Source organism: Thunnus thynnus, chromosome 7, assembly GCF_963924715.1.
Source record: "Thunnus thynnus chromosome 7, fThuThy2.1, whole genome shotgun sequence".
NCBI lineage: Eukaryota > Metazoa > Chordata > Actinopteri > Scombriformes > Scombridae > Thunnus > Thunnus thynnus.
Window position 1 is genome coordinate 14,515,025 of NC_089523.1, and position 17,118 is coordinate 14,532,142.

At 38.7% G+C, this 17,118-nt stretch overlaps 1 protein-coding gene across 1 annotated transcript; it reads right to left on the reverse strand.

The window, feature by feature from the left end:
• Window positions 1–1,137: 1,137 nt before the first annotated feature.
• On the reverse strand, window positions 1,138–15,053 carry cul3b (cullin 3b). The gene is made up of 16 exons (XM_067594514.1): window positions 14,775–15,053; window positions 11,760–11,957; window positions 9,308–9,421; window positions 8,471–8,631; window positions 7,852–7,966; window positions 7,232–7,460; window positions 6,626–6,771; window positions 5,844–6,020; window positions 5,492–5,662; window positions 5,115–5,222; window positions 4,370–4,494; window positions 4,086–4,182; window positions 3,489–3,623; window positions 2,963–3,149; window positions 2,672–2,817; window positions 1,138–2,400 (listed from the first exon to the last, which is right to left on the reverse strand). Exons 1-16 carry the CDS (start codon window positions 14,835–14,837, stop codon window positions 2,269–2,271), a joined length of 2,304 nt encoding a protein of 767 aa, XP_067450615.1. The 5' UTR covers window positions 14,838–15,053; the 3' UTR covers window positions 1,138–2,268.
• Window positions 15,054–17,118: the final 2,065 nt, after the last annotated feature.

The window sequence follows — 17,118 nt, forward strand, 5'->3', positions numbered from 1 at the left end:
AACATCATTCTGCTCTGTGAAGCTCAAACATCCAAGTAACAGTAAGAAAAGCACATTTTTGAATGGAAGCAGACTTTAACTTAATAAGACATTATTAAATAAATAATTGCACGAAGAATAATGAGCTGAGTTTTAAAAATGTATTGGATTATTTTACAATTTCATTATTATATTATACATTTTGTCCATATTTATTCATATGATTGCTTTATACATAATGTCTTTTAAGACTTTGGGGCTTCATATTCATTGAGATTATGATGTTTAATTTGTGGTGAAACAGTTTTAGGTGTTGATTTCACTTTATGGTCATTATGAAGGTTTTAGTTTGTGGTGTTCGTAATATTTTGTCCACTCTCTTTATACAAGAAGGTGGATGTTAGACACACATTTGTGTATATTTTGATAAAAATGTAACAATTTAGAAGTCTGGCATTCAAAATTAAAGTCCTCATCACACAGATATAATTGTCAATGTTTATCATATATATTATTGAATATTATCTCAAATGTATTAATGTATAAATAGGTAATGGTCAGACTGAAGCTATTTTTTATCACTTCATATACTAAATCAAGACATTGTATTTCATAAACTGACACATTTTCTTTGTAAAATATTAATCTGTGAATTAACTATATTAACTATAGCTGTAAAAAGATGAGTTGCATAATGAAAGTAAGTAGTAAGTAAGTGATTATCAAAGTAAATAAGAGTATAAAATGTTAATACTGAAGTATAAATACCTCAGAATTGTACACTAGTACAGAGCTTGTGTAAATGTACAATACAACACTACAGCTTACAAACATTATGACTTTCATGAGGGTAGGATATATTGCCAGGCAGTTGTACTGGATTACATTAGTTTTAGCTAGGTGGACCTAATGAACTGGCAACTGAGTGTATTTTCCTATGAAGATTAGGATGAAAAGAAAAAAATGTTGCACTTAAATCTCAAAATACCACAGTAAACAAAGTACTTCAGAGGCCTGCGGAGTTCCTCTCGTGAACACGGGTATTTTGACTGCGGCTTACCATTTACATTAAGCTTTAATTATGGTTAGAGAGGCGAGTATTTCTGACAAGGCCTTCTCATGAAAGATGTAGAAAAGAAAGAAAAAAAAAAACATCCCTTCATTTTTTTATTCTACATTTAATATGATGAAAACAAGGCCCTGTACAATCCACCTTCGCAGTGAGTACAATAATTATTTTACATTTGTACACATTAGAACATGGTGCTAGACTGGATCCACCCGTTCAAAATGCAGTCGAGAATGAAAAAAAAAAAAAAAAAAACCTCTTTGAAACTTGCTCCACAAGGAACCTTCCATTCAAAGAGAGGAGATACTTTTTTGGCCGATCATACAGCAGGCCTGAAGTGAAAAATGTGTCATGATAGACTGAAGACCATCTATGGAGCTTTTATGTGCGTCTTGTACCCCTGATTGATCCGTTAGATAAAAGCATGCTGTGAAGCTACAGCTCTTGATCTCTCTAACCGCTAGTACAGACCTGGCAAAATATTGTATCAAACAATGGCATTAAATACTTCAGCTATGTGAGGTGCACTAACAACCTCAAAAAACAGACATATTTGCAACATAAATTAAGCACTCTTCATGTTTTCTCAAGTACTCAAAATGTATTTCACTGCCGTTGTAAACCAGGTCTGTACCAGTTAACACTTTGTTCTCTTCTTTTAATTTAAAATCCTCTAGGAGGACAAAAAAAAAAAAGAAATAGAAAGAAAAAAAAAAGGCCAAGAGTGTCTGTCAACCTGTACAGCCATCATTGTGCCACAAAAACACAAACATAACACATTGACATCAACATTTAGAACAGGGGAGTGAATTCAAATGTTTTCTTGGTCTCCATGTAGCCGTGTGTTTGCTTAGTAACATGTTTACGCTCGCTCTCGATCCTCTGTTGAGATCAGCACGTAGCTAAGTGGCAAACAGGCTCACGCAACTCTCTCCAAAGGCCACAATAAACATGAGTTTGTACAAAACTAGATCCCCTCCTGTCTTTTCTCTTAGCAGAAGAAATCTAATATTGCTAGAAAACTTCCTCATCTTTTGCATGATTTTTTTTTGTTTTTTTTTTTACACAATTTTATGGAAGAAAAGTTAAGCTTCCCAGTGTTTCCCAGAATCAATGATGAAAGCATTTTCCAAGTTCTTTCAAACGCATAGCAGTCCACAGAAAACAAGGCTCGCAGTTTTCTCTCAACTCGATGTTAGCTTTCACTGAATTCACTTGTTTTACGCTACGTAAGTGTACACTTTGCGGTCCTCCGGTGTTCGTGCCAAATATTCCCTCTCAATGAGTCCTTCAATGCGCTTCTTGATGACTACAGGACTAGGGAGGAATCGTGCTCGCAACTGCTGCGTGACCTGTGGAGAAACCAAACACAGTAACAATCAGAACACCATGATCACCTTATTTCATTTCATTGTCTGTTCATTTAAAATACTGAATTTTGAGAATATTTGTAATGTCAAGACTCCCTTCATTAGATGTCTAGGGAGTTCAATATCTACTTCATTCAATCCCAAAGGCTCAACTCTTGTACTTCACAAATTTGCCACTAGGGGGCTCACTACAGGACTGACACTGTGCTAATGTGGAAGTGTAAAATCACAACAACAAATTCAGGTGACTGACCTCTGCTACTAGGATGTTATGCTGCATCTTCTTTCTGGACTTCATGATGCGTACTATGGCAGCTTCGATCTCATGCTTCCTGTCGTCGTCCACTTTCTGTCGTGTCTCCTTCCTCTCTGGGTCAGACTCCCCCTGTTTAGCAGCCACTGGGAGGTGCACAACAACGACAACAACAGGAAAATAAATGTAAAAGCCAAGGAGTGTGACTAAAGGAATTTAAGGCACTTTTTAGTAAGTAAATGCTTTGAACAATTTATAAGGTGAAAACTTCATGAACTTGGTTTTTTGTACCTGTCTGGATCTTGACACGGTGCAGCTTGGAGGTAAACTGGTCATTGACTGTAAACACGTGGCCATTCTCAATCTCCTTGGACTTGGGCTCTTTGGTGAGAACTCTCTGAGTGGGTTTCCCACAGGCCAACGACTGAAGCGCTCGCACCAGCTCCCTCTCTGGGATATCAGTCTCCTGCTGGATCTCCTACATGGTGGAAAGATCAAGAGATTAAGATATAAGAGACACACAGTCAGGAATCTTGAATTTATATTGAAAATGCAGACAAATGTTTATGCAAAAAGTACAATTCTCACTGAAAGAAAATAATCTATACCCAAAGTATACGGATTAGAGAGGAGACAAGAGATAGTATAGATGTTGATAGTAGTCCAGTTAGGTGATAAAACATTTTTATTCTTCTAAAATCATCTATTATCAGCCAACAGACTGTTGGTTGTGTTCTTTGGCATCAAATTTTGCTTCTGTGATGCAGGTGAAACCGTTACATACTGCACCACTGTGAAGGGGCATTAAATTCTGTACCTCAAAGACGGACTTCTCTCTGTTATTGAAAAGCATGAGGATGGTCATCTGGAAGGTGGAGACCTGCAAGATGTGCTTCCTGGTGTTGGAGCCTGTTACCTGGGCGCCTCCCACTCCGACCTCTGACCCATCCTCCTGTTGACATGTTGGGACCAAAGATTAAAATTTAAAAACAGATTCACAGATTCAGAATTGCCTCGCACAACATGGAAGGAGATCAGACTGATGGTGTAAATACTTCGAGAAAATTACTATAATTACTTGAAAAAAATGACACTACGAGCGCAAATTACTACACAGATCATCCTCAGTAAAACATATGCAGTCGTTTTAACACTCATTTGTCACCATGTTTATTTTCCTGTTTACCCCAATGTTAAAGTGAGAATGAGATGTCTATACTTTGTCAACAAAACATTGATACTGTGGAAAACTGAAAATGCACTTTTGACAATGAATATTCACCTTGTTATTTTCCATTGCACACTTAAGACTTTTCATAAATCCTTAATAAAACAAACTGCTCTATGGCATTGATGAGAATACAGTATTAAGCATCTGAAACATTCTGGTTTTCCCCTTTAAGGGTGCACGTACCTTTTTGATGGGACCGTAGAAGGTGGCATTTAGATCTGCAGAGCCCATATGGTGCTGCAGTGTGAGTTGTCTGCCGCTGTGCTTACCGAGATAAAACCTACAAGCAGAGTGGAGTCACACTAGTTTAATGTCTATGAATCGTCAATGTGCCTTTATCAATGAAACCAAAGTGCAGCTATAAACCGGACACACACACACACACACACACACACACACACACACACACACACACACACACACACACACACACACATCAGCAATTAACTTGTGAACAACAGACAAACCTTCTAAAGACTTCAAATGCATGTCGCGGTGAAGGTGGGATGTTGCACTTGGGTGTTGCTGATTGTGTTGGCCAGTAACCTGTGGTCAAGACTCTCACAGTGAGATCAACTCCTCCAAGTGACACCTGAAGTTAGAAAAAACAGCAGACACACAGTCAGGATTTTCAGACTGCACCCATGCTGATGTAATTGCACTCTGTAGCTTGATGTAATTGTGCACTGATTTTTAAATCGGTGCAATTAGAGGTTCAGAAACGGATAAAAAGATGGAACTTAATGAAGAGAAGAAAATAACAGAAAATTACAAGAGAGCATTGACATGATTTAGGTACATGTGCTGTTTATCTGAAAGTGATCACTGTGTTGCATCTTTGCAAATTCAAACTCTCTTAACTTCATTTGCATGAAGATTTAGATGAGTTTAAAGAGCTTTTTAGCTATGGACTCAATAGTTCACTAATTTACTACAATGTGCTAAACATGAATCACAATCTTCAATCTACAATAACAACTAAATGCAGCAATAATGTTGGCAATGGTGACAAAAACCCACGTGACAGCACAGCATGAGCCAGAAATTAGCACCATGTATTCCCAGGGCATGGATACTTAGGTGCATAATTATATTTATGTAACCGAGCAACGCAGCAATGCTCAGTCAGTCAAGCAGCCGTGTACTGATTACAGAGAGCAAGCGGGCTCATTATTTCCACAGAATTAGTTGTGGTGTGTTGTGTTTTCTCACCCCAGTTGTCTGTAGATGTTGTCTAAACTCATCCATGGTGGTGTTGGAGATGCTCATATCGCGGAACATGCCTTCCAGTTTAGAGGTGAACTGACAGCCGCACTCGGTCTGAGTAAAGAAGACCAGAAGGATTACAATCTTTACCGTGAGAGTTTAGATTCCCAGTAACATGATCACACTGATTATCTCAACACATAAACATATTTTAGTATCAGCTGACTCTCAGAAAAAAATTACAGTGACGTAAAAGTAGAAGAAACAAAAATAATTTGGGCTCATCTATAGGCTGAAGGATTTTTATTCAAACAAAATATTGACTGAAATCTTATCTTTTTACTCCAAAGAACATAACGTGGTTACATCACACTCCTGCTCACCTTAAGCTTAGAGATCATGTTCTTCTCTGAGTCATCAGAGACACTCTTGTTGGTGAGCAGCCTGCGAGCGAGGTGCTGCTTGTAGTACCTCTCAAACACATCCTTCTCCTGCATGAAGCGGAACAGCACCATGGCCTTGTCCAGTATAGACTCCACCTCCTGCTCTGTCAGCTGGACACAAATAACAAAATGATACAGGTTACACAGGACGGTCATAATAGGTTGATATGTGGTTTGGTGTAAAATCAAAGGGGTTTTATGTTGCAGTGTGGAAATAAATCCTCAATAAGCAGGTCAGTGATATCTGTCAGTGTGTCCTAAAATAAAAATACAGATCCAGCAGAGAGCTCACCCCTTTTACTCCTTTCTTCAGCTTGTCATCAATGAAGAGTGAGAGGTACTCAGGCGAGCGAGAGTTGAGGTTAAGGAAGTACTCAAAGTCGCCAGCAATCGTTTGTTTGAAGAGCCGGTCATTATTAAAAGATTCCTGGAGGAAACGGTCAAAACGCGACTTCAGGTCCAGCAAACCCTGTGGGAAGGAGGCAGGAAGACAGGATTGGGTGGGGATAATAGAGCACTAGTTTGCTTTAGCAATAGCTCAACACACTAATTACAGCTTCAATAAGAGTGACAGCAAAGAAGAGCAGATCTCATTAGAAAAAAAAATGGCGCTGCTGTCTGTTAGAGTGAGACTAGGAGCGTAGGTGTGGAACTCAAAACCAGCAAGACTCAAAAATGAACAGACTTTAAGTGCGTTCCCTCTAGTCGCCTCAATGACTTCATGTGTTAAAAGAGTATAGTGCAACAACACAGTGTGGTTTGAAAGCAGAGACCACAATGGGTTGTGGCCACAAACACGGGGTCAGAGCAGTTATGGAAAAGCATTATGATCACAGCGCTGCACGCGATGGTGTGTCACATACTGAGCCAGGGGATTTCTTATGATAGCCTTTAACAAGATTAGATGTTAGTGTGTCCAGTGTCTTTTTCCACTCTCATTGATCCTGAGAATATGCGGTGCTCTTAATGAAATAATCAACCCTGAATCGATTGAAAATTTTACCATGATGTTCCTGCAAATTCACGAGACTGAGCAGAAACACTGTAATGTCTCCTGATGACCCGTCGTCTCACCTGGATGTAGTCTACGGGGTTCTTTCCTTCTCCCTCCTCTGACACAAGAGCCTTGCCTTGCTCCCGCAGGTATGAGCTCATACACTCGCACATGGTCTTCAGCCCATTGGGAACCCGACTAAACAGCTTGTACATACACGCCAAATCTGTGGATGGACATGCATGAGTGCACACACACACACACACACACACACACAAAATCAATTTCCGCTGACTAAAAAAGACTGAGCAGCTGAGATCTACTGCAAAGGAAGTTTATTTGTGCAGAGTGAATTCAGAGTGAACCCATCATCACTGAAGCTGAAACACTACAGTCCTAGTTTCACTAAAATCTAATCATCAAAATTAGATTCCGTGCATCATATTAGTTATATGAGCAAAGAGCAAAACACAAACATGAAGCACAACTCCATCCTCATCACTGTGACTGATCCAGTGAAACATCTACTGCAAGTGACATTTACAAGGTTTATTAAAGAGAGTTAGAGATTTAGATTTCCATATTTTATAGAGCAAAGCATGAGCTTTCACTGTAGCTTGTGAGGATGTTATTTTCACTGCTAACAGTGACACCGAACTGCTAATCACAAATGACCGAGCACTTACCGTCTGTCTTGCCATTCTTGAGCATGTGGACCAGACCCGAGTTCTCCATCTCTACGATGGTCTTCATGTGTTTGGAGATGAGCTCTCTTTCCACCACCTTGACAATGGGCTCCTCTGTGGATTTATCCAGGCAGTGCATAACCCGCTCGATCTCCTCATTAATCCTGGCTTCCACCTTCTTTATGTACACGCTGGCACTGTTTTCTGCAAGGAACTTTTGGCTCTCCATCTGAGTGAAAAAAGAAATGACTGTGAGCTGCAAATGACAAAAATGTTTCTTGAATTCCTACACATGGTTGGGACTTCATGGATCAGGTGATTTAGATTAATTTATAGCATTTTGTACCTGAGAAAAAGATGAACTCTAAAACCATGTGTTATTTATTGAGCACCATCTTTTCAATACATACCAGCAGAGAAAAAAAAACTACTGTGAAAATTAAGCTGTAAACATAACTCATTGCACATCAGCAGCAATCTACAGTGTATATCCTATATAGAGCCGTGGTATAAATTCCTTTACACAGATGTTATAGGAATCATCTGTGTTTCTACAGTATTTTAATATTCAATATGGATCAAAATAAACAATAAAGGGAGAGAAACACTGTTACACAAACCTGGAAAAATTCTGCAGACATTTCTAAGAAAGGTGCCTCAAAGTCTTCTTCATAAACAGATCTCCCTTCAAGGCCGAGGATCATTAACATTTGGCAGGCATTTCTGATGGCGCCCCTGATGGAAACAAGAAGCACAAAATTCAAGATTTGAACTTATTATACATTAAGTTCAAATGTATACAAACAAACAAGAAAAAAAAAAAAAGAATTCAGTAACAAAAAAATATTGAGTATTGAGGCTTTAAGGCTGACAGATGACAATATTTAAAGTCAATTAACTGTATCACAAAAAAAACCCTCACACCACAGTACATGAGGCTTGGAAAAAAGAAATTTATGTTTCTAAATGTCAGAGGCTTTGTCCAAATTAACATCCCAGTAGGTGTAATTGCAACAGATGTACTTGACAGCTCTTTTATTGTTTATGCCAAAAGCATGCTCCTCCTGTCCACCTCTGATGACAAATGATGAAAGGATGTGAATACTGTTTCATTCCCGATTGATGTGCAACTGAAATTAAATTAAATTGTCAACTGTATTAATATATGCCTCTTCAAAATCAATTGCTGGTAAAATAGGTAGTCATGCAATCAATCCTTGTCTGTGTTTGTTTGGCTACCTGTCCACCACCTCCCCCTTCCTTTCACGTGCGATCATGTCCAGCAGGGTTTGTCGTAGGTGGTCTCTGATACAGCCGTAGCGAACAACCTGATCCCTAAAGATTATAAGACCCAAGTTGTAGACATTCTCTACATTATTCTGCTGAACATACACCCGGTCCTGTGGGAGAAAAAATACACGCACACGAAAACACACAAAGACGAAGAGTTAATGTCCTGGACAACATTGGATACATGCATTTTCCCCTCACATTATTGCCCGTGTCTTTTATCTACTTAAATGTGTTTCTGTCATTATTTTATTATTTATTATTGTCAAACTGCATTAGATTCAATCTCCTATCGGCTCCTCATGTTCTGTGCAAGAATGTTGTAATTGTGGTTGGTTTAATTTCAGTGTTACACCCTAATCCCACATTTCGCTTTCATAAATCTCACTCATGTATTGACGTAACAGTTGTTATGACCAGTTAGACTGTTAACTGTTAAGACCAGTTGTTTACAGAGTGACATTTATAAATCAGACCTGATATTCTTCGCTCCACAGTGACGATTCAACAACAACAGCACTATAAAACAGTTTCAGATTTATTGTCAAATACATATAAAACTGTAGCTGGAACTGTACTGGTGGATCTCTTTAGTCAAAACACATGTGGATAACGAGGACCTGAAGCATGACTTGCACAAGTTTTTCTAAAATAAAGATCAGTATTCACGGTCATAGTTCTGTTGTGTTCTTCTCACTCATGTGAGCCATTATTTAGTCTGAAGTTAAGACTTTGTGACAGTTTAAATGTATTCAATGAAAATCTCAGGAAACATCAGCTGCTCACCATGTACATCAAGATGTCTCTGATCATCACCATCGCTGTCTGATGGTCATTCCATGCCTGATTTAGAGTTTGGAGGAAGTTATTGTTTAGAGAGTTCAGGACATCTTCTCGTACCTTTGGGAGAGACAGACAAACACAGATGCATGAGATGGGTATATTACAGCAAGTTCTGCAGTGTTAATGACAACAGAATACTTCACAAAAGGACAGAAAAAAAATCAAATAAATGAAATAAACACCCCTACATTAAGCTCTAACTTTGTAATTTCTTGCTCATGCAGTCTTTTATTGTGATCCTACTTTGCTGTTCCTTTCATACCCTTTCTCTACTACTCAGGCACACAACAGCTTGATAACAGTCACACTGCAGTGTGACTCAGCACTGTAAACTGTAGAGTAGATTCTTAAGGGCACACCGACCTCCGCTTTATTCTCCTTCTGTACAGAAATGATGAATTATCACCTGTGTTCCTATTATTACATGAGATCAACCTCCACAGACGCACTAACTGCTTCTTCACATCCAGATCAAATGATGAGGTGTAAGGAGGAAGCAAATGTATAAATCTGAATATGACTTTCAAACAATGACACAATGTGCACACTCATGGGTTACTTAAAAAAGTCATTATGAAGCTGCTTTTATGTTAACCACTTCTGAAAATATCTAATTTTTCTGTGGTATATCAGAGTGCTGCTTCATTATATTTAACAATAGACATATTAAAACGAAATAGATAAGCAAAGCTCTTCATCTTCTCTACAAATGTCATATTAATTCTAAAGTTATATCCAGAAGGATGTGAAAAACAGGGCAAGAAAGCATAATAATGTACAGTACCACAGACTGTAAATAACAGTAGTTCAGTAGTAGTTCCTGTGGTTTCTGACTAGAGATTATGGAGTCAAATGACTGTGTTTACAGTTGTCGCCATGTTTTTGTAGTTGGAGCAGCCAGACCGCTGGACACGGATGGAAACAGTAGAGCTGGTGAAACATGATTGCAACCTGCTACAGAAGTCTGCATCATACTGTCTAAACTATTATTCTAAAAGACAGAAGGAATGTCTGATGCTAGTTCAATTGGATTATGTGTTAATTAAAACAGGTTTGTTGCATTTTAAGCAGCTTTCCATGAAAGTGATCTCTGGATCATTAGATAATAAAAACACACTCAGGTGTCAGTTCTCCCTCCTTTGATCTGTTGCTCGTTGACATTCCCCGACCGCTAATTTACTACGCCTGCCAAGTTGAGAATGTGCATTTAATTAAGATGTAAAACCATCTGGCTGTTATTCAACAGCAGCCTGCTGAAATATTGCTCACTGGGTATCTTCACAGAAGCATTCACTACAGATATCATGGCCAAGAGATGAGGTTCGATTTCCACACTGACATGGCCAATCATGGCTAGATGTGTTACTGATTATGTACAACAGCTTAAGAAAAGCATTTACTGATGGCTTCTCTAACATATTAAAATGAATTCAGAAACAAATTAATCTCAGTTACAGGATCAACACTGGATTTCCATCCCTTGTGTAATTAGTTTTTAAACAGACAAAATAATCTTATCCACTCATTTGGCATTTCTATTCATTTATAGTGGATTTCTCCAGGTAAATAAATGTTAGAAAAAATGTTGTCAAGGTGTCAATCAAAAAAATACTGATTTCCCTCCCTGAAAAACAACAAAAAGACAACTCTAGGACCCTACCCACAAACATGTGCACTTCCTGTGCAGTCATCCATTCACAGGAATGAGGAATCTATCAAAAAGGAGGTCTGAGTGATCCCTAAAGAGTCTTGCAAATCTCCCATCACAACCTCTGAATCCTCTGTAGGTTTCCAACTTCATTAAACACTCACTCGCCCTCATGAGGCGGCTCATGAATGGAATATCGCATGTTTTCTGCCATTTTTTCTTTGTTTTAAACAAAGACAGTAACACAAATATGAAGTTCATGACAGAGTCTGTTTAGCACCAAGAAGGCTACTGAAAAGAGACTCCATCTTAAATTTAGCTGCATAATTCAACCAATAGCTCTGATTATATTTAGATATGATTGTGGTAATTGCAGAGTGACATGAAGACCTACGGGTCAGTTTGTCACCACAGACTTTAGCAAGATGAGCTTATCTTAAACATGAGTACGTAGCGGTAATGATCTTTTATACACTTGAGTTAATACACCAAAAACAGGAGCATAAAGCATGAGCTGTAATTCACTCTGCAGTGTGTCTAACCAAACCTAGGAGGAACACCTTGCTGTGTGTTAGAAAGAAGCACAATCACTTGCCTGATGATATGTTTATGGTTTAAGAGTTGCTCACATGTCTACTAAGGTGTAATAACCTTGTCATGAATGCAAACATCTGAATAATCTGGTCTTATCAAAATATACTCTAATGTTCTGCAAATGTTTTTGCCCGTCATCTGTGTTAGTCTTACTTTGTTGATAAGGTGTTCAGTGACGACCTCCCGCAGGCCCGTGTAGAGCTTCTCTCCGTGTTTGTGGAGCACCATCGTGTAGGCGTTCCTGTACAGCTCCTCGAAGCTCAGCCCACTGTTGTTCTTCCTCTGAATTTCCTGGATGGCATTCTTCAGAAGGTCCCAGATGTTGTTGACGTACTTCTCATCCATCGTCATCTGCAAAAGGTAGCTTAGGTTAAATAAGATCACCTATGATTGTTTGTAGCAAGATTTAGCACTGAAAATGCCTCCACATACAAACAGACTCCTGCCTCTGAGCAGTTTTGTCTTTAGATTCTTTCAGCAGTGGACATGTGGGTACACAATAAATGGTCTACCAGGTTAGTTCTCCTTATTAACTACATGCTTGGTTAAGGTCTACAATATTTCCTAATTATCAATGCACAATCTACAGCAATACCCCTACAGCTCTCCTCCCTCTGCTGACAAACATCTTTACTCTCTGTGCAAACATCTGTTAGCTTGTTATACCGCAACAGACACTGGGAAGGGAACCTTTTTGCTATAAACTGAAACTCCAAGGCGATATGCATTATATGTATTGCCCTCCACAATTTCCACCAAAAATATGCTTCAAAGTATAGATGGCTAGGATTAGAGCCATGTTTGTTGTTTTCCCTTGAGGATTCTTTCTGACAAGGATGCAGAAGTCTTACTAAGCCTGAGAGGAAGAAAGTAACCTGGAAAAATCAACTCAGGGCAAAAAAAAAAAAAAAAAAGGTCCCATGAGCTGCCTTGCATGAAAAATTCCCAACACTGTTAACAGCTCCAAGAAAAGCTGCTATCATGCCAGCTCATTTGAATCTATAAACAGGAAAAATCAACAGTGGCTGCACCTAATGACTGTTTTCCTTATCGATTAATACACTGATTATTACATGACTGATCAATCCATTGTTTTGTCTATAAAATGTCAGAAAATTTTGAAAAATGTCCATCATAGCCTCACAGAGTGTGTTGTTCTGTCTGTCTAACAATCCAAACCCCCAAAATATTCAGTTTACAATTGTAAAAGGCCAAGAAAACAAGCAAATAATCACATTGTAGAAGGTACAGAGAATTTGGGATTTTATGCTTCAATTGACTAATCGATCAACTGACAAATCGTTACAGCTATCAATTAATGCAAACTCACACATCTAAAAAGACTGAACATGAGTGAACCACAGCACTTACTGTTATAAGTACTAATTTAAAAACAGAAATGTAACAACTAAGCTGATGCTGTAATACTGAGCATTAAGTTTCCTTTAATCGCAACAGTGTCGTGTGTGGCTGTTAACACCTTTCCGTTTGTTTTGACAGATGGATATATTTAGATATCTGTGGTGAGCTGTATCTTAACCACTGGTAAAAGAATACAGATCATTACCAATTAAGGTAGCTTCATTTTGATTGGGTTGAATTCTGTCTCTCTCTGTCTCCAGTTTACTTTTTACTTTAATCCAATTGAACAGTATAAATTGTTGAGATAGTGACTGGGAAAACTATCCCATAAAGGGTATTATGTCAGATGTTGAATTTCTACTTTAGACAATTCTGACATCATCAGCCACATCCTAAGTGTCTATGAGGAAGACAAGGGACTCCTGATCAGAGCGATCTTAGCCAGAGCAACCCCTTATGTTGCTCTATGAGCATCTGCATGTAGAGATTAGATGCAAAACGCTATTCTTTATTCTTTAAATAGGACCCTCAATTTGTCTCATTTTGATTTAAGAATGTCAATATTTGTGTAATTACTCAACTGGGATTCTGTTTTGCATATTTCTGAATGGGAGATGAGGTTTGATTTCCACACTGACAAAACCTGATAAGTCCTCATTGGTTCATTGTGCACATTGAATCCTACTGTAACTCAACTTTTATTTAGATTTCAAATGCAATTTAAAAGCTGCTCAACTTAATTTGCACAATGTGGTTGGTAAATTTGTTTGACTTGTCATGCTTTAGCCAATGAATGGGGAAGGCAAGAAGAAAGGATTTATCCGCCACAGCATTCTTGTGGGGTTCCCAGAAGACAAAGCCATGTTGGCCGAAGAAGAAACCCCTGGTGAGGAGGAACAGTATGTGCCTCTTCTCTGCAGACAAGCCCAAACACATGTAGAAGAGCTGCTCTAGCAGCATGTCTCTGTCAGGACTGGACCACATTCAACAGGCTCACATGAGTTGAGGTCCTCCCTGTATTAACACCAGGTAACTAGTACGCAGCCACTGTCACACCCCTTGAAATCCACCATTCACAAGCTAGTAAGCAGACAAATATCTGGTTAATGTACAGTCTCACTCAGCCAGTCACACACTGGCTGGAATTCAATTTTATGCAGAATGAGGTCAGTTCATAAATGAGGTCTTTCAATGACTTGCAGACAAAGGGGAGTGCCAGGTGGACGAGAAGAGCACTCACACAATTTTAACTCTGCAATAATGATAGAAACAGGACTTTATTAATATATTCATTCATGCAAACCTAGAACTAGGTTAGCTGGTTTGTTATTTGTTAGCATCCATCTGCAGCTGTGGTCACGTCGCTGCTTGTTTTTTTCCCTTTTTTGCATGCAGTTAAAAATCTACCTGGCTTTCAGTGCATAAAAGTCACATTACAGCCATGAAGACACAAATACGTTTTTATAAAGAAAGACAAAAGCAGTCAAGACAACAAGTGTCAGGAGCCAGAGCTAATGCTAGCGCAGGCTATGTCGACACATCCAATCAACGAGCTAACGTTAAAGGAGTTGTGACACAGTTAAAGGAAACAGACAACGAAAGGTGATTGTTTAAACTTCTCACTGAGCTGGTAATATTTACAAAAAAGCCTCTTAAACAACCGACCAAGAGTGGGGGCAACGGGACATTTGTTTACGGATAGGCAAGTCATATCTGCTAGCATGTAGCCAACCGGCCAGCCGAGACCACGGCGCTCGAGTCACCGCCTGGCCGGCTGGCAGAGCTCCTCCTGCGGCGTGCACTTACAGGAAAGGCCCGTATCCTCATTTTGGTGTCCTTCTTGGTGCCGCCTTTGCTGAGATTGGACATGGTTGCCTCGTCCGTGGGCTCTGTTATTCACATGAAGGTGTTCTCCAGGGAGGGACGGGGAAGGGAGGGTGACTACAGGTTTGTGGAGCAGCCCGACGAGCTTTCACTCGACCTCGTAGCTCCGCGTCCCGGCACCTCAAGTTTATTGTTGACAGCCGAAAACGCCAGTTTTGGTAGTTCTTCATACAGCAATGGCGGACTACCTGCAGTTCTCATTGCGCAGAGCTCGCGCACTCCAACTCACGCGAGAGATCGATAATTAGGGAACATTTTGCTTAAGATTTCCTCCAGATGTGTCTTAAGATGTATAAAATACTTTACTTTTAATAATAATTAGTGTCTGGCAATCTTTTTTCCACAAAAAACTTATTCTTCCTTAAAATGACATCTACTCATTCTCCTTCATTACACATTTCAGAATCTATAAATATGCAAATATATTTCCTCTCTGAAGTTTAACAGCTGGACACAAGATGTCTCCTACTGGAGGCTTCAAGAGTCCACATCACACCTGTATACGTTGAATATTGGACCAGGATTGGCTCTAAACAATTTGTGATGTCACAAATCATGCTTGTAGGCTCGCCCCTTAAAACTGGATTTTCAATGAGCACACAGAAACTTTCAGCTGATGAATGTGAAAACAGCCTTCAAGTGTCAAACTCTGCACATACATCATTCTGCACAGTGAAGCTCAAACATCCAACTGAAGGAACGAGACGAAAAACACATTTTTGAGTGGAAGGGGACTTTAACTTTACTTGCACACACACATATTACAAACAGTTCAACAAAAACTGATATAGGGAACATTTATGTAATTGTTTTATTTAATTACTCTATTGTGTAGGGTCCAGTAATTCTGCCTGTATCTGCTGTTTTCTACAATTGAAACCGTGTCTCTTTAGTGGCGGAAGGACAAGTTCACAATTTTTCAAGTCAGATGCCGATATAAACACTGAAAGAGGTTTTCCTCGCTGTAATGGTTCCACCTATTCATATAGGCTATTAAAATGTCCCCTTTAAATGTGCTTTCAATGTAAGTGATGGAGGCCAAAATCCACAGTGTGTCCACATAGTCATTTTGTGGTGAAATTCGTTTTAAAGTTTATCTGAAAGTTATATGAGGCTTCAGCAGTCTGAGTTAGTCATATCAAGTGGATATCTGACACATTTAGTCTTTTTAGCATCAAATTCCCTCTTTGTGTTTCCCTGTTGAGCTGGAGCTTCATATTAGCTTTCGCTAAACTTTTAAATATGTTTTTGCTTAGAATGAGGCCTGTGGATTTTGTCCCTCATCACTTTACATTGTAAGTGCATAATGAAGGGATCTAATGATCAGTATGAACAGGAGGAATGACTATGGAAAAAAACAACAAAACCCCCCCAAAAAACCCTATTTCAATGATTGTTTGGGCACATGACTGTTGTTTTAGGAAAGACCTGAAAAATTGTGAACCGGCCCATTAAGTAAAACAAGTAACACAACAATTTTAAAATACACCATTACATGTAAAAGTACTTATTATGCAGAACAGCCCCTTCCAGGCTGTTCTATTTTTTACATAGACTGTATATTTTAATATTATTATTACTATTATTAAAGCATTAACATGTAAGCAGCATCTTAAGGCTGAATAGCTGGAAGAGGTGCCGCTAATTTCAAACATGTAACCAGAACTAGTGAATCATTTTTATAAGATGATCATATGTTTGTGTGTTAAAATGTATCAGCAAAGTAGAACTGTGAAATAATTATAGATAGAAATGTTGAATAGTTGGAGTGGGCTGAAAATGACAAATAATTATTATTTTAGCCTACTTTATTTAAGTAACATAAAATGGAAGTACTCAAGTAAAGTATATGTTCCTCCAAACTGAACTTAACTTCATTACTTGAGTAAAGTTACTTAGTTCATTTCCACCTTTGCTCTTCTTTTTTCATTTTTCTCCTCTTTCTTTTCCTGTGCTCACTACCATTACTATTGTATGGTAAATGTTTTTCCTAAATTAAAGATTTTATTTCATTATTACTTTTTAACTGTGGTCATATAATTTGCTGGTGTGAAGTCCACCACTGCAATTTACTTCATGTCTTGTTATGAGTCTTGTTTTTGTTCCATATTAATTCAAACAGACGTTATTGTGTTGTTATTGGGCTGTAATGTGATGTGATGTGATGTGTGTTCAGCTGCAGTTTTTGGCACATAAGCGTTATGTAACGGTATGTCTGGGAGGTCATCTGCTTTTAGGTGGAAATTAAATTGCTGTTGAATTTTTT